Below are 20,766 nucleotides of genomic sequence, written 5' to 3' on the forward strand. Positions count from 1 at the left end.
TGATAGAATTCTTCATTAAGATGGAAAGTGAAGGAGCTAAAAATTGAATAGCGCCCCAATTGAGGCGCTAACTTCGCCGGGGCACTAAAAGTAGCGCCTCCGCGCCGGAAATTGAGTGGTTGCAACCCAAGAGGGAAGCGTGGCGCTACTGCAAGCGCCCGGCCTCCCTCTTGGGGCGCTGCGAGTGAATATCATGGCGCTACGTACCGCAGTGCCACACGCTGCAGCACGTCGCGCCGCGTTATTGCAGGCCTTCCTCCCCTTCTTAAAGGGGAGGGGCCTTGTGCAGCACGACCTGGGGCCCAGCTGGGCCCCCAGGGATCAGGAGTGCAGGCAAAAGAGCCCGGAACCCAAGAGAAGTGCCGGGCTCTTGGAGCGCAGCCGGCACTCCGCTGGGGGGGGGGGGTTCAGGAGGCCGGGGACGGGAGCGCAGGCCTTCTGAACCCAATTTAAAGGCGAGGTGCGGGGCGGCTAGCAACAAAAATGGCCGCCCCGCACCTCGCCTTTAAATTGCGCCTCCTCGGCCGCAGGTACATCCCCCTGACCTTGTCGGACATAGCGTCCAGCGGTAAATCAGGGGATGCTACCGAAGATCGTGGCCGGGGCGTTGCGCACACCAATGACGTCATCGCCAGCGGCACAGCGCCGCAGGGCGCTACCGTTTAGCACCACCACTAACCTCCCGCTGAATTTTGCAGGAGGCGTGGGCAGTGCCGCGCGCGGGCGCTAATTGGTTTGCGCCCCACTTAGCGCCCTCTTAAGGCGTTAACGGGTGGCGCTACCAACTGAATTTTCCCCTCAAGTAGTCCAATCCGAAACTAGGGTCCTAAATCTAAACAAAGGAAACTACGAAGGTATGAGGAGTGAGTTGGCTATGATAGATTGGGGAACTTCATTAAAAGGCATGACGGTGGATAGGCAATGGTAACATTTAAGGAACGAATGCATGAATTGCAACAGTTATACATTCCTTTCTGGCGCAAAAACACAAAAGGAAAAGCGGCCCAACCATGGCTAACAAAAGAAATTAAGGATAGTATTAGATCCAAAGAGGGGTCATATAAAGTTGCCAGAAAAAGTAGCAAGCCTGAGGATTGGGAGCAGTTTAGAATTCAGCAAAAAAGGACCAAGAGATAGATTAAGAGGGGAAAAATAGAGTATGAGAGTAAACTTGCAAGGAAAGTAAAAGCGGACTGTAAAAGCTTCTACAAGTATGTAAAAAGAAAAAGATTAGTGAAGACAAATGTAGGTCCCTTATAGTCAGAAACGGGTGAATTTATAATGGGGAACAAGGAAATGGCAGTGCAATTAAACAAATACTTTGGTTCTCTCTTCACAGAAGAGGACACAAATAACTTCCCAGAAATGCTAGGGAACCAAGGGTCTAGTGAGGAGGAGGAATTAAAGGAAATTAGTATTAGTAAAAAAAGTGTTGGAGAAATTAATGGGACTGAAAGCCGATAAATCCCCAGGGCCTGATAATCTGCATCCCAGAATACTAAAAGAGTGAGCCATGGAAATAGTGGATGCATTGGTTGTCATCTTCCAAAATTCTATAATTATGGAACAGTTCCTGCAGATTGGAGGGTGGCAAATGTAACCCCACTATTTACAAAAGGAGGGAGAGAGAAAATGGGGAACTACAGACCGGTTAGCCTAACATCAGTAGTAGGGAAAATGCTAGAGTCTATTATAAAGGATGTGATAACAGGACACTTAGAAAATATCAACGGGATTAGACAGTCAACATGGATTTATGAAAGGGAAATCGTGTTTGACAAACCTACCGGAGTTTTTTGAGGATGTAACTGGTAGAATAGATAAGGGAGAACCAGTAGATGTGGTGTATTTGGATTTTCAGAAGGCCTTTGATAAAGTCCCACATAAGAGTTTAGTGTGCAAAATTAAAGCACATAGGATTGGGGGTAATATAATGGCATGGATTGAAAATTGGTTAACAGACAGGAAACAGAGAGTAGGAATAAATGGGTCTTTTTCGGGGTGGCAGACGGTGACTAGTGGGGTACCGCAGGGATCAGTGCCTGGGCCCCAGCTATTCACAATATATATCATATATCAATGATTTGGATGAGGGAACCAAATATAATATTTCCAAGTCTGCTGACGACACGAAACTAGGTGAGACTGTGAGTTGTGAGGAGGATGCAAAGAGGCTTCAAGGCGATTTAGACAAGTTGAGTGAGTGGGCAAATACATGGCAGATGCAGTATAACGTTGATAAATGTGAAGTTATCCACTTCGGTAGGAAAAACAGAAAGGCAGTGTATTATTTAAATGGTGATAGAGTGGGAAATGTTGATGTACAAAGGGACCCGAGTGCCCTTGTACACCAGTCACTGAAAGCAAACATGCAGGTGCAGCAAGCAGTTAGGAAGGCAAATGGTATGTTGGCCTTCATTGCAAGAGGATTTGAGTACAGGAGCAAGGATATCTTACTACAGATATACAGGGCCTTGGTGAGACCACACCTGGAGTACTGTGGAGAAGCATCCGGAAAGGCGCCGAACACCTCGAGTCTCTTCGCCGGGAGCAAGCGGAAGCCAAGCGCAAGGAGTGCACGTCAACCCAAGCACCCCACCCACCCGCCCCTTCAACCACCGTCTGCCCCACCTGTGACAGAGACTGTAGGTCCCGCATTGGGCTAATCAGCCACCTGCGAACTCATTTTTAATGTGGAAGCAAGTCATCCTCAGTTCCGAGGGACTGCCTAAGAAGAAGAAGAATACTGTGTGCAGTTTTGGTCTCCTTACCTAAGAAAGGATATACTTGCTATAGAGGGAGTGCAGTGAAGGTTCACCAGACTGATTCCTGGAATGGCAGGACTGTCATATGAGGAGAGATTGGGTTGACTAGGCCTGTATTCATTAGAGTTTAGAAGAATGAGAGGGGATCTCATTGAAACGTAGAAAATTCTGACAGGGCTAGACAGACTGGATGCAGGGAGAATGTTTCCCCTGGCTGGGGCATCTAGAACGAGGGGTCACAGTCTCAGGATACAGGGTAGGACATTTAGGACTGAGATGAGGAGAAATTTCTTCACTCAGAGGGTAGTGAACCTGTGGAATTCTCTACTACAAAAGGCTGTGGAGGCCAAGTCACTGAATATATTTAAGAAGGAGATAGATAGATTTCTAGACACAAAAGGCATCAAGGGGTATGGGGAGAGAGTGCTAATACGGTATTGAGGTAGAGGATCAGCCATGCTCATATTGAATGGCAGAGCAGGCTCGAAGGGCCGAATGGCCTACTCCTGCTCCTAATTTTTTTCTGTTTCTTAGTATAGATTTGATTGAACACAAACATAGCAGCATTGACTGTGCAGTAACTAAAGCAAGTATCTCAAGAAAATGTACAACTTACCTTGACTTAGTGCTAATGAGGGTGCATAAGTCACGATGCCAAGATAAAGGAACTGGAAAGTAATAGAAAGTCATATTAACTATGATTCAAACTAAATTTTTTATGCTGAAGGCTGTCCTTCTGTTCCTCAGAACAATTCATCACGACATAAATAGCCATTTTATCCACTTGACATAAGCAGCTATCTTATAATTAAAAGCCTGACAAGAATCCATTGTCTAATATGCTCACGATTACAAAATCATAGAAATTACTCGTGATATTAGCAGGGAATACTTAAGGCATTCATATGACATTCCCTAATCAGCTGATTTCATGCAGGCATTATCCGTTATTTTAAATGGGTTCATCAGGGGAATTCTCATCTAGAATCCACAGTGGAGAATGTTGGAAAATTTGGGAGGTGATGCCTATCGCTGCATATCAAAGAGAAAATGCTCTCAAAGGCAGATTTTGTCCTGCATTATCTAAGGCTCCTCGATCACCAGGAACTTCCTCATAGCCTTTCCCGCTCCGCTGCTGTAACTTTGGCAGAAGTTCAGTAGAAACCCTGTTTATGTGCATAAATGGGGTTTCCACCGAACCTCTGCTAAATGTTACACTGGCGAAGCAGGAGAAACCCCAAGGAGAGTCCAGGTGAAATAGTTTTCACAAGACGATGAGGACAATGGTGATGATGATGATGATGATGAGAACCTTCCACCCCATGTACCTCTGGCACCTCTCAATTTCACTCCCTTCATCACCTGTCTTCTCTGTCCAATGCACCAGCTCAGAGACAATGGTCATGAAATTCACCTCCGTAGCACCCAGATCTGACGCCAGTGCTGGCATTTACGACCTCAACGATCCAGCTAATGACCTCTCAAAGACTTGTGCTCCAGAACTAGCCGCACCTCTAGCCAAGCTGTTCCAGTACAGCTATAACACTAGCATCTATCAGACAATGTGGAAAACTGCCCAGGTATGTCCTGTCCACAAAAAGCAGGGCAAATCCAACCCGGCCAATTAACGCCCCATCAGTCTATTCGCAATCATCAGCAACGTGATGGAAGGTGTCATCGACAGTGCTATCCAGCGGCACTTACTCACCAATAACCTGCTCACTGATGCCCAGTTTGGATTCCGCCGGGACCACTCGGCTCCCGACCTCATTACAGCTTTGGTCCAAACATCGACAAAGGAGCTGAATTCCAGTGGTGAGGTGAGAGTGACTGCCCTTGACATCAAGGCAGCATTTGACCGAGTGTGGCATCAAGGAGCCCTAGTAAAACTGAAGTCAATGGGAATCGGTGGGGGGGGGGGGATCTCTCCACTGGCTGGTGTCACAAAGGAAGATGGTTGTGGTGGTTGAAGGTCAATCGTCACAGCCCCAGGACATCGCTGCAGGAGTTCCTCAGGGCAGTGTCCTAGGCCCAACCATCTTCAGGTGCTTCATCAATGACCTTCCTTCCAACACAAGGTCAGAAATGGGGATGTTCGCTGATGACTGCAGTGTTCAGTGCCATTCGCAACTCCTCAGATAATGAAGCAGTCCATGCCCACATGCAACAAGATCTGGACGACATTCGGGCTTGGGCTGATAATTGGCAGGTAACATTCGCGCCACAGAAGTGCCAGGCAATGACTATCTCCAACAAGCGAGAGTCTAACCACCTCCTTGACATTCAACGGCATTTCCATCGACGAATCCCCCACCATCAACATCCTGGGGGTCACCATTGACCAGAAACTTAACTGGACCAGCCACATAAATACTGTGGCAACAAGAGCAGGTCAGAGGCTGGGTATTCTGTGGCGAGTGTCTCACCTCCTGACTCCCCAAAGCCTTTCCACCATCTAAAAGACACAAGTAAGGAGTGTGATGGAATACTCTCCACTTGCCTGGATGAATGCAGCTCCAACAACACTCAAGAAGCTAGACACCATCCAGGACAAAGCAGCTTGCTTGATTGGCACCTCATCCACCACCTTAAACATTCACTCCCTCCATCACCGGCGTACTGTGGCTGCAGTGTGTACCATCTGCAATATGCACTGCAGCAACTCGCCAAAGCTTCTTCAGCAGCACCTCCCAAACCCACGACCTCTTCCACCTAGAAGGACAAGGGCAGCAGGCGCATGGGAACACCATCACCTCCAAGTTCCCCTCCAAGTCACACAACATCGTGACTTAGAAGTATATTGCTGATCTTTCATCATCAGTGGGTCAAAATCCTGGAACTCCCTACCTAACAGCACTGTGGGAGTACCTTCACCACACGGACTGCAGAGGTTCAAAGAAGACGGCTCACCACCACCTTCTCAAGGGCAACCAGGGATGGGCAATAAATTCTGGCTTTGCCAGCAATGCCCACATCCCATAAGCGAATAAAAAAAATTACAGGAAGGACCCCCAACCAGCGCTATTTAAAGGGATCATCAACTGCTTTCAGGTTAGTTGCTGATTGATTTCTATTGGCTCTTGGTGAGTTTGTAGAAATGTTTGGTGGCTTGTTATCTTATTTGAAGTTGCTGAAGTCTCCAGGTTACTTCAAGACTTCTGTTCAGACCAGTTGCTCCCAGGCATGGATGCAGTAGTTCGTATCCACCTTGTCCTGCAAGAGAGAGAGGGAAGTGTGCCAGTGAATGTGGTGCAATGTGTTTAGGTGATGTGCCTGTCATGGTTGAATAGCTGGCAGTGTGTGAAAGCTGCGAGATGTGGGTGTGAGGCTTGCAGCAGTGCTAAGTGTGTGAGGGTAAGGTGAATCTATGAATGTGTGGTATGAGTCGCGATTGATCGAGATTGTTGGCAGGTGAATGAAGGGGGGTGGTAAATTGAGCAGTATCTGAGCCTAGTGGTTCCGTTGTAAGGATATGGCATTGGAAGAGTCTGGATTACTCCCGGTGCCACGTGCTAGTGAGTATAGGAATAGGAGGATAGAGCAGATGAATGCGTGGCTAAAGAGTTGGTGTAAAAGGGCGGGCTTTAGTTTCCTGGGTCACTGGGTCTGCTTCTGCGGAAGGTGGGACTTGTACAAGTCGGACGAGTTGCACTTGAACCGGAACGGGACCAACATCCTTGTAGGGAGGTTTGCTAGTGCTGTTGGGGGGGGTTTAAACTAACTTGGCAGGGGGATGGGATACGGAGTGGAGCTATAGTAGGGGGTGATGCACAGCCAAATAGAGAGGAAAAAACAAGTCAGCCTGGAAGGCAGAGCAAATATGTAACGGCAGAAGGGGGTATGGCAAGGCTGGATGGCATTTATTTTAATGCAAGGAGTCTTGCGAGTAAAGCAGATGAATTGAAGGTGTTGATGAACACATGGGAGTATGATATTGTTGCTATCACAGAGACATGGTTAAGGGAGGGGCAGGACTGGCAGCTCAATATTCCTGGGTATAGAATCTTCAGGCGAAACAGAGGGGGGTGTAAAAGAGGAGGGGGTGTTGCAATGTTAATCAAGGAGTCAATTACTGCAGTAAGGAGGGATGATATCTTAGCAGGTTCCTCTAATGAGGTCATATGGGTAGAACCTAAAAATGAAAAGGGGGCAAGCACTTTGCTGGGAGTGTACTATAGGCCCCCAGTCAGGGGGAGATAGAGGAACAGATATGTAGGCAAATCTCAGAGAAGTGTAGAAATAAATAATAGTAGGGTATTTCAACTTCCCCAATATTAACTGGGATAGTCAGAGTGTGAAAGGCTTAGAGGGTGCAAAATTCTTAAAGTGCATCCAGGAGAGCTTTTTGAGCCAGCATGTAGAAAATCCTACAAGAGAGGGGGCGGGCGGTACTGGACCTAATTCTCAGGAATGTAACTGGGCAAGTGGTAGATGTGTCAGTACGAGAGCATTTTGGTGACAGTGACCATAATTCGGTGAGATTTAAGGTAGTCATGGAAATGGACAAAGATGGACCGGTTCTAAATTGGGGGAAGGCCGATTTTAATATGACAAGGCAGCATCTGGCAAAAGTGGACTTGTAGGAAGATCCACATCAGAGCAGTGGGAGTCATTCAGAAAGGAAACAGAGAGAGTACAGCGCCAGCATGTTCCCGTAAAGGTCAAGGGTGGGACCAACAAGTCCAGGGAACCCTGGATGTCAAGGGATATACAAGAATGGATTAGGAAAAAAGGGAGGCTTTTGCCAGATACAAAGGACTAAAAACAGTGGAAGCCCTAGAGGAGTATAGAAAGTGCAAGGGGGTACTTAAAAAAGAAATTAGGATAGCGAAGAGGGGGCATGAAAAAACACTGGCGGGCAAAATAAAGGCAAATCCCAAGGTATTTTATAAGTATATTAAGGGCAAGAGGATAACCAGGGATAGAGTAGGGCCCATTAGGGACCAAAGTGGCAATCTGTGTGTAGAGCCGGAAGATGTAGGTGAGGTTTTAAATTAATATTTTGCATCTGTGTTCACTATGGAGAAGGACGATGTAGGCATAGAAATCAGGCAGGGGGATTGTGATATACTTGAACAAATTAGTATCGAGAGGGAGGAGGTACTAGCGGTTTTAGTGGGCTTAAAAGTGGATAAATCCCCAGGCCCAGACGAGATGTATCCCAGGCTGCCGTGTGAGGCAAGGGAGGAGATTGCAGGCACTCTGACACAAATTTTCAGAGCCACTCTGGCCACAGGGGAGGTGCCAGAGGACTGGAGGACAGCTAACGTAGTACCATTATTCAAGAAGGGTCGTAGGGATAAACCAGGGAATTACAGGCCAGTGAGCCTAACATCAGTGGTAGGGAAATTATTGGAAAAAATTCTGAGGGACAGAATTAGTCTCCACTTGGAGAGGCAAGGATTAATCAAGGATAGTCAACATGGCTTTGTCAGGGGGAGATCATGTCTAACCAATTTGATTGAATTTTTCGAGGGGGTGACTAGGTGTGTGGATGAGGGCAGTGCAGTTGATGTACATGGACTTCAGTAAGGCTTTTGACAAAGTCCCACATGGGAGACTGTTCAAGAAGGTAAGAGCCCATGGGATCCAGGGCAATTTGGCACATTGGATCCAAAATTGGCTTAGTGGCAGGAGGCAGAGGGTGATGGTTGAAGGTTGTTTTTGTGACTGGAAGCCTGTGTCCAGTGGTGTACCGCAGGGATCGGTGCTGGGTCCTTTGCTGTTTGTAGTGTATATTAATGATTCAGATATGAATGTAGGAGGTATGATCAGTAAGTTCGCAGATGACACGAAAATTGGTGGAGTGGTGAATAGCGAGGAGGGAAGCCTCAGACTACAGGCTACCTATACAGGACGATATAGACGAGTTGGTCAGATGGGCAGAACAGTGGCAAATGGAATTTAACCCTGAAAAGTGTGAGGTGATGCATTTTGGGAGGACTAACAAGGCAAGGGAATACACAATGCAATGAATGGTAGGACCCTAGGAAGGACAGAGGAGCAGAGGGACCTTGGTGTGCATCTATATAGATCCCTGAAGGCAGCAGGACAGGTAGATAAGGTGGTTAAAAAGGCATATGGGATACTTATATTCTATGCCTCGGCTAATGAAGGCAAGAGCAGGGAGGTTATGATGGAGCTGTACAAAACACTAGTTAGGCCACAGCTGGAATACTGTGTGCAGTTCTGGTCGCCACACTATAGGAAGGATGTGATTGCATTGGAGAGGGTGCAGAGGAGATTCACCAGGATGTTACCTGGGCTGGAGCACTTCAGCTATGAAGAAAGACTGGACAGGCTGGGGTTGTTTTCCTTAGAGCAGAGAAGGCTGAGGGGGCACCTGATTGAGGTGTACAAAATTATGAGGGGTTTAGATAGAAAGGAACTTTTCCCCTTAGTAGAGGGGTCAATAACCAGGGGGCATAGTTTCAAGGTAAGGGGCAGGAGGTTTAGAGGGGATTTGAGGAAAAACTTTTTCACCCAGAGGGTGGTTGGAATCTGGAACTCAATTCAATTCAATTCAATTTCAATTCAAATCGCTTTATTGGCATGACAAGGTACATCTTATGTTGCCAAAGCATCGAAAAACATTTATGGTTGAACACATAAACGCAGATCTATCCATACAGTGTATAAACAGATATATCCCTGAGTGTATAAATATACATTCATATAATTTGTATATACTTTTTTCTTAGATTTAATGGTTGTCCCTCTGTTTATGGCAAGCTGTAACATAGTGTGCCGCTAAGGGTGATAGAGGCAGGAACCCTCACAACATTCAAGAAGCATTTAGATGAGCACTTGAAATGCCATAGCATATAAGGCTACGGACCAAGTGCTGAAAAATGGGATTATAATAGACAGGGCTTGATGGCCGGCGCGGACACGATAGGCCGAAGGGCCTCTTTCTGTGCTGTATAACTCTATGACTCTAAGATGAATTCACTGGCCATGACAACTCATGTGAGGTCATGAAACTTCTTGCGGCACTGCATCCAGGTCCTTGGGCTACCATACTAGCATTGACCGCGATGGCTATCTGCTCCCATTGCCTTCTCACCATTTGTCTGGAGGACCTCCTGGCCCCCTGTGGATAAAGGACCTCTCTCCTCCTGTACCAAGGCCTCCAGTGCTGCATCAGAAGATCTTGGAGTCCGCTTTCTCCTCTGTCATGCCATTAGTATGCCTTCTTCGTGCTCAGAATGTCTTCCAAAGCCACTTCCAGCACCTGCGGCAGCCAGAATGCACCTCCCCTCTAAGAGGTGCAGGCTGGCTTTAAGTAGTGCAGGCTGGCTTTAAGTGGTGCTAGCCTTGCACGAACTTGGGCCCCTGCTGAGGCGTGCAGCCACTCAACAACCCCTTCAGCGCTGGGCTGCACACAACCCCTTCAGCGTGGGCTGCACACTATCATTTAAATTAGCATGAAGTTTATGTGCTGCCTACATTTGACTCAACGGATGCGGGCTAATCGCAATACCCGTGCCCATTTTCGGGGGCTATCGAATTTAGCCCCCTCTGACCCTGATGGATAAGAATACTGGAAGACTGGATGAGGACTCAAATCTCATGGATACAACTATGGATAAAAGGGTGTTCTATGAACATCACGCCAGTCTCCATGATGTACAGTAGATGACATGGGTCACAGTGGAGTCCACTACCCTCATATTAAGGAACATCAGGGAAGCTTTTTCCTCATTGCAGACATCAAAGGAGAATATGGCAACTTCATTGGAGTCTGCAACTGTTCCCTTCCCCCAAACCCATAGCAGCATCCCAGGACATCAGTACCTCCTCCTAATCGGAATCACAGATTGCAGCCCAGAAGGTCCTGGGGGACAAGCTTGAGCAAGTGTTGCATTTCGGCCTTCAGATAGCTTGGCTGGCTTACAAGAGACACTCTCTCAAGGCTTTCAGGAGGATCTCATGGAAAACATTACATCTGCCACCCTGCTGATCCTGCACCTGGGCCCAGTACCGGTGGAATGGCTGGAGTGAACTAATATGAAACTGCAATTTTTCAGATAACAGCACATGCCAGGTCTACGGTATAGCCCCATATAATTCGAATACTGTTTGCCCTTGCAAGTCATTCAGAAAAAATAAACCAAAACTACTTTTTTTGTTCCCAAAAGTTGTTGGCTAGACAAGCAATTGGTATTGGTGGTGAAAGCAAAGTCCACAGCAACCAAAGAAATGGCCATGAACAGCTCGACAATCTCTCCCACATCATAACATGAAATTGTAAGGAAATTACCAATATGCATTATGCCAATCACAGATAATATGAAAGGTATTTTTAAATCTATCTTTGAACTTACCATATATATCAAGAAGCAACAAACAACTTGATATCTCACCAATTGTCCAAATCTTCTATTAAGATACTGTGGAGAAAACACAACAGTCCTAATTTTCTTTCAGCTTTTTATCTCAACTCATAAGGAAAGAGCAACAACTTCTATCCTGGGAGAACCTGACAGATAAGGTTCTTCGATTATAGGCTCATTAGCATTAGTCTAGCCCCAGTATAACATGACATTAGAATATCAGCGTCATCTTTCTTGCAAAGTTTGATACTTCTTAATATTTGCCTGTCATTACAGACTTTAATAGAATTTGTATGTGCAAGGCGAACTATTTACAAAGACTTTGGAAGATGCAGTTTCCACTGAACAGCTACAATATTTGTAGTGCATGGAGTTTAACAAACAAACAATCAGTGCAGAGCTCCAACAGAATTTAGCAACTGAAGCAGCAGGAAATTAACATCCTGATTCCTAAAAAAAAAATCTAGGTGTGCTCATCAGAGAACAGCTATGACCATTCCAGAAAACCTGTTTCACTAACACTGATGAGCCAGTCACTGTGGAAGAAATACTGTCTGAGAAGGCAGCAATATTAATCTTAGGGATACACTAATCCCCCAGTCGATTTGCCAGAACAATAGCATGGTTGAACACTGCCAACAGGATCAGTGTTACAAAAGCAAAATACTGCGGATTAAATAAAAACAGAAAATGCGAGAAATACTCAGAAGGGAGGAGGTAAAGAAGCAGGTGTTGCACGGGAAGGTGCCGTGGGAAGGTGGGATGATGTTACAGGAAGGTGCCGTACCCTTCCCACTGTCCAGGGCCCCAAACACTCCTTCCAGGTGAAACAGCGATTTACTTGTACTTCTTGCAATTTAGTATGCTGTATTCACTGCTCACAATATGGTCTCCTCTACATTGGGGAAACCAAACGCAGATTGGGTGACTGCTTTGCGGAACACCTCCGTTCAGTCCGTAAGCGTGACCCCAAGCTTCCGGTCGCCTGTCACTTTAATTCTCTGTTCCACTCCCACTCTGATCTCTCCGTCCTCAGCCTCTTACACTGTTCCAATGAAGCTCAACGTAAGCTCGAGGAACAGCACCTCATCTTTCGATTAGGCACTTTACACCCTTCTGGACTCAACATCAAGTTCAACAATTTCATAAGAACATAAGAAATAAGAGCAGGAGTAGGCCATATGGCCCCTCAAGCCTGCGCCGCCATTCAATAAGATCATAGTGTAGTGGTAATGTTACTGGGCTAATAATCCAGAGGCCAGGACTAATGATCCAGAGACTATGGGCCCGATTTTTGGCTTGTGTGGGAAATGGTCAGGTTTCCCCGAAAGTGGGGTTTCTGACACACAAAAAAATGTCAGCCAACGCCACGCAATTTTCCCTCAAGTGGCCAATTAATTCCCAGCATGTGGGCAGCCTTGCTAATTGTCCAATTCGTATCAGAAAGCCCCACAGTATGATGTCATCATTCGTGGTGCTTTCAAAGTGTCCAGCAAGCTTCTCCACCTCTGCAGGCTTCTCAACCACTCTTGCACAATGGCAGAGGAGCCTGCACCAGCTGCTGCCAGCGGCAGAGGCCGAGCTGTGGCCAAATTCAACGAGACGTCATTGCAGACCTTGGTGGATGGGGTAAGGGCCCACAGGGAGGTCCTCTACCCTCACTCAGGGAGGAAGAGGCCTCCCAAAGAGTCCACGGCTGCCTGGATGGAGGTGGCAGCAGAGGTAAACTCTCTGGGTGTCACCCGTCGCACCTGGCTGCAGTGCAGGAAGCGCTTCCATGGCCTTCACCGCACAGGGAAAGCAAGTATGAAGTTTCCATCACCCTCAACCTCATCCCCATTGCCTTTCCCCAACAGCACTCAGCTTCAGCAATCTCTTCTTCCACATCCCACTTCACAGTCACATCCATGCACCCTTACACATTCCGTCTCTCTCTATGCTCACATTCACATAACTATTCCACCACCCAGTCTTGTAAATAGTTTTAATGCCATCATTTTCTGTACATAAAAAATCTGGTGCCAGCTGCTGCAGTTATGGCGTCTGTCATTTGGCGAATGGGGATGTCACATAGAGGCCTTAGGATAACTTGCAGATGACTGCAAGCTGGTCAAAGTTGTTGGAAAGTGCAGGCATGGGCCACTGTCCATGGTCAGTTAAGAAGCAGTGAGGCTGCAGTGTTTGATGTACCAGGCTACGCAAATCTGCCCAGGATGAGTGCATTCCTTGCATTCCGCCCAGCAATGTTCTCGCGCACTGGTGCCGCTGGTTGGCGGGCCTCTGCAGGATGCTCGTTTCTGTTCTCCTCCTCCTCCTCCTCCTCAGCATCATCCTCATCCGAGGCGGCTCTGTGAGGAGCCTCTTGGTCCTGCGGAATCGGCAAGCCACGACGCTGTGCTATGTTGTGAAGCACACAGCATACCACAACAATTTTGGAGACCCTGGCTGATGAGTACTGTAGGGCTCCACCTGATCTGTCGAGGCATCTGAAGCGCACCTTCAGCAATCCGATGGTTTGCTCGATAATGCATCTGGTGGTAATGTGGCTGGAGTTGTAGCGCTCCTCAGCTTCGCTGGCTGGTCTCCTCAACGGCGTCATTAGCCAAGAGCGCAGGGGATATCCCTTGTCTCCAAGTAGCCATCCTTGAAGTTTGTTTGGTGGACTGAATAGCGGAAGCACAGTAGACTGGCGCAGTATGAAGGAGTCATGGCAGCTGCCAGGGAACCTGGCACAAACATCAAAAATCACCTTCTTGTGGTCACACACCAGCTGAACATTAAGGGAGTGGAAGCCCTTGCGGTTGACAAAAACTCCTGGATTGCGGTGGGGTGCCCTAAGGGCCACATGTGTGCAGTCAATGACGCCCTGCACCCTTGGAAAGTCTGCCAGCTGAGCGAATCCACGCGCTCGCGCCCTCACACTTGCGCGATCCCTGGTGAAATGGATGTGATTGTGCGCGATGGCAAAGAGGACATCGGTTACCTCGTGATGCATGTGTGTGCGGCAGCCTGGGAGATGCCGCTGGTGTCTGCTGCTGATCCCTGGAAGGAGCCCGAGGCATAAAAGTTGAGTGCGGTGGTGACTTTGATGGCCACTGGCAAGTAGTGTGGACCTGTTGCTCTGGGCTCCAGGTCTTGCCGCAGAATTGCGCAGATGTCAGTCACAACCTCTCGCGAAAGTCGGAGCCACCTCTGGCACTGCTGCTCAGTCATGTTGAGGTAGCTGACCCTGTGTCCGTACACCCTGTTTGGGGGGTATCTCCTGCGCCGACAGCCTTCCATGTGCTGATCCCTTCTGGCCTGTGCTGCCTCAGGTGGGTGAGCCGCAGCCTGCCGCTCCTGCTGGTGCTGCTGTTGCTCCAGCCTCCTCTGCTGTTGGAGATCCTCTAATGCCAGGACGGGAAGGTACCAAAGGCTTCCCATGCTTCTGGCAGATGCCTCCAGCGAGGAGGCGCTGAGTTAGGGTGGTGAGAGGGGCTTCCCAGGAGCTCACACTGGAGAAGTGTGTGAGGCTCCAACTTTCTACAGCTGTGCCTAAGCCTTCAAAAAGTTCCCCCAAGCCTTCATCAATAAGGTCCTGCAGCCTGCAAATGCTGCCTGTTTAAATCTCTTCAGTCCTCATTGACCTGCAGCTGCAAGCAAGCAAACCAACTGTTTTCACGCCAGGTCTCATCAGCGGGGTTCCCCGCAGGCGTGTTTCACGTGGGGAAAGCCCCAAAATCGCAACGGCCCCTCAAAATCTACTTAAACAAGGTAATAATTGGTGATTTGTGTTCCGATGGCCAGTCCCGCCAGCGGCGGGCGGGACTGAAGCGGGTCGCGGAGAAACGGCGGTCCGAAAGTTGGACGGGGCGGGGAATCAGGCGGGGGGGGTCGCGACCCGCTTTTTTGGCCCCCGGCCGCCCGGAAAGTCGCCCGATGGCTGGCGGAAAATCGGGGCCTATGAGTTCAAATCCCACCACGGGATTAAATAAATTAAATAAATCTGGAATAAAAAGATAGTATCAGTAATGATAATGAAACTATCAGATTGTTGTAAAAACCCATCTGGTTCACTAATGTCCTTTAGGAAAGGAAATCTGCCATCCTTACCTGGTCTGGCCTATATGTGACTCCAGACCCACAGCAATGTGGTTGATTCTTAACTGCCCTCTGAAATGGCCTAGCACGTCACTCAGTTGTAGCTATGAAAAAATAAAAAGAATGAAACCGGACGGACCACTTGACCTCGGCACCGGCTACGGACATGGCAACGGCACACCCAGCCCAGTCGACCCTGCAAAGTCCTCCTCACCAACAGCTGGGGACTTGTGACAAAATTGGAAGAGCTGTCCCCCAGACTAGTCAAGCAACACTCTGACATAGTCATACTCACAGAATCATACCTTTCAGCCAATGTCCCAAACACCTCCTCCATCACCATCCCTGGGTCTGTCCTGCTGGTGGGACAGAACATACCCAGGGATGGTGGCACCATGGTATACAGTCGAGAAGGAATGGCCCTGGGAGTCCTCAACATTGACTCCGGACCCCATGAAGTCTCATGGCTTCAGGTCAAGCATGGGCAAGGAAACCTCCTGCTGATTACCACCTACCACCCTCCCTCAGCTGATGAATCAGTACTCCTCCATGTTGAACACCACTTGGAAGAAGCACTGAGAGTAGCAAGGGTAAAGAATGTACTCTGGGTGGGGGACTTCAATATCCATCACCAAGAGTGGCTTGGTAGCACCACTGGCTGAGTCCTGAAGGACATAACTGCCAGTCTGGGCCTGCAACAGGTGGTGAGAGAACCAGCACGAGGGAAAAACCTACTAGACCTCGTCTTCACCAATCTACCTGTCACAGCTGCATCTGTCCATGACAGTAGTGGTAGCAGTGACCACCGCACAGTCATTGTGGAGACAAAGTCCTGCCTTCACATTCCATCGTATTGTGTAGCACTACCACCGTGCTAAATGGGATAGATTCAGAACAGATCTAGCAGCTCAAAACCGGGCATCCATGAGGCACTGTGGGCCATCAGCAGCAGCAGAATTGTACTCCACCGCAATCTGTAACCTCATGGCCCGGCATATCCCTCACTCTACCATTACCACCAAGCCAGGGGACCAACCCTGGTTCAATAAGGAGTGTAGAAGAGCATGCCAGGAGCAGCATCAGGCGTACCTAAAAATGAGGTGCCAACCTGGTGAAGCTGCAACACAGGACTACATGCATGCTAAAAAGTGGAAGCAGCATGCTATAGACAGGGCTAAGCGATCCCACAATCAACGGATCAGATCAAAGCTCTGCAGACCTGCCGCATCCAGTCATGAATGGTGGTGGACCATTAAACAACTAACGGGAGGAGGAGGCTCCATGAATATCCCCTTCCTCAATGATGGTGGAGCACCAGCACGTGAGTGCAAAAGACAAGGCTGAAGCATTTGCAACCATCTTCAGCCAGAAGTGCCGAGTGGATGATCCATATCCACCTACTCCGGAGGTCCCCACCATCACAGAAGCCAGTCTTCAGCCAATCCGATTCACTCCACATGATATCAAGAAACGGCTGAGCACACTGGATGCCGCAAAGGCTATGGGCCCCGGCTATCGTGCTGAGGACTGGTGCTCCAGAACTAGCCGCGCCTCTAGCCAAGCTGTTCCAGTACAGCTACAACACTGGCATCTATCAGACAATGTGGAAAACTGCCCAGGTATGTCCGGTCCACAAAAAGCAGGACAAATCCAACCCGGGCAATTACAGCCACATCAGTCTACTCTCAATCATCAGCATAAGGTGTCATCGACAGTGCTATCAAGCGGCACTTACTCACCAAAACTTGCTCACTGATGCCCAGTTTGGGTTCCGCCAAGACCACTTGGCTCCCAACCTCATTACTGCCTTCGTCCAAACATGGACAAAGGAGCTGAATTCCAGTGGTGAGGTGAGAGTGACTGCCCTTGACATCAAGGCAGCATTTGACCGAGTGTGGCATCAAGGAGCCCTAGTAAAACTAAAGTCAATGGGAATCAGGTGGAAAATGCTCCACTAGCTGGAGTCATACCTAGCACAAAGGAAAATGGTTGTGGTAGTTGAAGGTCAATCATCACAGCTGCAGGAGTTCATCAGGGCAGTGTCCTAGGCCCAACCATCTTCAGCTGCTTCATCAATGACCTTCCCTCCAACATAAGAAATGGGAATGTTCGCTGATGACTGCACAGTGTTCAGTACCATTCACAACTCCTCAGATAATGAAGCAGTCCATGCCCACGTGCTACAAGACCTGGACGACGTTCAGGCTTGGGCTGATAAGTGGCAGGTAACATTCGCGCCACACAAGTGCCAGGCAATGACTATCTCCAACAAGCGAGAGTCTAACCACCTCCCCTTGACATTCAACGGCATTACCGTTGCTGAATCTCTCACCGTCAACATCCTGGGGGTCACCATTGACCAGAAACTTAACTGGACCAGCCACATAAATACTGTGGCAACAAGGGCAGGTCAGAGGCTAGGTATTCTGCGGCGAGTGTCTCACCTCCTGACTCCCCAAAGCCTTTCCACCATCTACAAGACACAAGTAAGGAGTGAGATGGAATACTCTCCGCTTGCCTGGATAAGTGCAGTTTCAACAACACTCAAGAAGCTCGACATAATCCAGGACAAAGCAACCCGCTTGATTGGCTCCCCATCCACTACCTTAAACATTCACTCCCTCCACCACCGGTGTACCGTGGCTACAGTGTGTACCATCTACAAGATGCAGTGCAGCAACTCGCCAAGGCTTCTTCAGCAGCACCTCCTAAATCCGTGACCTCTTCCACCTAGAAGGACAGGGGCAGCAGGCACATGGGAACACCACCACCTCCAAGATCCCCTCCAAGTCACACACCATCCTGACTTAGAAGTGTATCACTGATCCTTCATCGTCGCTGGGTCAAAATCCTGGAACTCCCTCCCTAACAGCACTGTGGGAGTACCTTCACCACATGGACTGCAGCGGTTCAAGAAGGCGGCTCACCACCACCTTCTCAAGGACAATTAGTGATGGGCAATAAATGCTGGCCTGGTCAGCGATGCCCACATCCCATAAACGAATTTTTAAAAACTCCACTTTCCTGCCCAATCTCCATATTCCTTGATTCCCCTAGGGTCCAAAAATCTATCTATCTCAGCCTTGAATATACTCAAAGGCTCAGCATTCACAGCCCTCTGGGGCAGAAAATTCCAAAGATTCACAACCCTCTGAGTGAAGAAATTCCTCCTCATCTCTGTCTTGAATGGCCTACCCCTTATCCTGAGACTATGCCCCCTAGTTCTAGACACTCCAGCCATGGGAAACAACCTCTCAGCATCTACCCTGTCAATCCCCTTCAGAATCTTGTATGTTTCAATGAGATCACCTCTCATTCTTCTAAACTCCAGAGAGGCCCATTCTACACAATCTCTCACCATAGGACAGCCCTCTCACCAAAGGAATCAATCTAGTGAACCTTTGTAGCATCGTCTCCAAGGCAAGTATATCCTTCCTTAGATAAGGAGACCAAAACTGTGCACAGTACTCCAGGTGTGGTCTCACCAAGGCCCTGTACAATTGTAGCAAGACTGCCTTACTCTTATACTCCAACCCCCTTGCAATAAAGGCCAACATGCCATTCACCTTCCTTATTGCTTGCTGTACCTGCATGCAAGCTTTCTCTGTTTCTTGCACGAGGACATCCAAATCTTTCTGAACACCAGCATTTGAAAGTTTCTCACCATTTAAAAAATATTCTGTTTTTTTATTCTTCCTACCAAAGTGAATAACCTCACATTTCCCTACATTATACTCCATCTGCCACCTTACTGCCCACTCACTTTGCAGGCACTTTGGGCTCGAATTTCATCGGGCCGTTGAGGCGGGATTGGAGGCGTGTGGGGGGTTAAAATTGCAAAAACTGGCAGGCGGGCCCAACCCCGCCTCCATCCCACCTCCAAGCAATTTTCATTAAATCGTGTCTACTGGTCCCGTCTCCGTCCTGCCTCCAAGAGGCGGGATAGGCCGTTAAGGCCCTTAACGAGCACTAAATTGCCTCTATAATGCCATTTTGACAGGCCTTTGTGATTTTAACCCTTTTCCCACGTGAAGCACACCTGTTCTGAAACAGGACGGTGAAACCTGGCGGTAACACAATTGGATTGCTGACTATCAGCTGCAGCTCAACCATTACATAGGAGATTTGATCAGCCATCATTTGCAGGTGGCAGGGCTTTGTTGTCTCAGGTCTGGGGGAACTTTTAGACGGCATAACCACAGCTGTGGAAGTTTGGAGCTTGACACCCATCTCCAGCGTGACCTCCTGGGAAACCCCTCTCGCCACCTTGATTGAGCGCTTCCTCAACTGAGGCATATACCAGAAGCATGGGAAGCATTTATTTCCTTCCCTTCTGGGCATCAGATGAGGACGAAGACCAGCCACGGCACCAGTAGAACCATGAACAACAACACCAACAGCAGCAGCAACAACAGGAGCATCAAGCTGCTGCTCACCCACCTGAAGCTGCACAGGCCAGAGGGGCCAGCGCATGGAAGCCCGTTGGTGCAGGAGATACCCCCCAAACAGGGTCTACAGACACAGGGTCAGCTACCTCAACATGTTTGAGCAGCAGTGCCAAAGGCGGCTCCGACTTTCGCGAGAGGTAGTGGGTGACATCTGCGCAATGCTGCGACAAGACCTGGAGCCCAGAGGACCAGGTGGATAACCCTTACCAGTGGCCGTCAAAGTCACCACCGCACTCAACTTTTTTCCCTCAGGCTCATTCCAGGGATCAGCAGCAGACATCAGCGGCATCTCCCAGGCGGGCGCACACACTTGCATCACGCAGGTAACCGATGCCCTCTTTGCCATCGCGCACAATTACATCCATTTCACCAAGGATCAAGTAAGGGTCACGGCGCGTGCGTTTGGATTAGCTAATCTGGCAGGCTTTCCAAAGGCGCAGGGCAGCACGGTGGCATAGTGGTTAGCACTGTTGCCTCACAGCGCCAGGGACCCGGGTTCGAATCCGGCCTCGGGCGACTGTGTGTGGAGTTTGCACATTCTCCCCGTGTTTGCATGGGTTTCCTCCGGGTGCTCCGGTTTCCTCCCACAGTCCAAAGATGTGCGGGTTAGGTTGATTGGCTATGATAAATTGACCCTTAGTGTTAGGGGGATTAAATACGTGGGGTTATGGGGATAGGGTGGGATATGTGTTGGTGTAGGGGTTACGGGGATCGGGTGGGATATGTGTCGGTGCAGGCTCGATGGGCCGAAATGGCCTCTATCTGCACTGTGGGGATTCTGTGATTCTGTGACTGCACACGTGGCCCTTAAGGCACCCCATCGCAATCCAGGTATTTTTGTCAACCGCAAGGGCTTCCATTCCCTCAACGTTCAGCTGGTGTGTAACCACAAGAAGGAAATGTTGCATGTTTGTGCCCAGTACCCTGGCAGTTGCCATGACTCCTTCATACTGCGCCTGTCTAGTGTGCCGCCGCTATTCAGTCCGCCAGACCAAATTAACAGGTGGCTACTTAGAGACAAGGGTTATCCCCTAAAGACGTGGCTAATGACGCCGTTGAGGAGCCCATCCAACGAAACTGAGGAGAGCTACAACTCCAGCCACATGTCCACCAGAGTCATAATCGAGCAAACCATCG

At 48.8% G+C, this 20,766-nt stretch overlaps 1 protein-coding gene across 3 annotated transcripts in view; it reads right to left on the bottom strand.

Annotated features, from left to right (window-relative positions):
* Nucleotides 1-20,766, bottom strand: part of LOC147102962 (sodium-coupled monocarboxylate transporter 1-like) — a 163,276-nt gene that overhangs the window by 124,307 nt on the left and 18,203 nt on the right. For 2 of the 3 annotated variants that reach the window (XM_085963948.1, XM_085963950.1), the window contains exons 4-5: nt 11,093-11,158; nt 3,382-3,433 (exon numbers count right to left, since the gene is read on the bottom strand). In XM_085963948.1, coding sequence (XP_085820074.1) covers nt 3,382-3,433; nt 11,093-11,158 — 118 coding nt within the window. The remainder of the gene's footprint in view (nt 1-3,381; nt 3,434-11,092; nt 11,159-20,766) is intronic. The other variant, XM_085963949.1, reaches the window with a different exon arrangement.

The sequence above is a fragment of the Somniosus microcephalus genome, chromosome 21, assembly GCF_052327205.1.
Source record: "Somniosus microcephalus isolate GS21.2 chromosome 21, FLI_Smic_1.0, whole genome shotgun sequence".
NCBI classification, from domain to species: domain Eukaryota; kingdom Metazoa; phylum Chordata; class Chondrichthyes; order Squaliformes; family Somniosidae; genus Somniosus; species Somniosus microcephalus.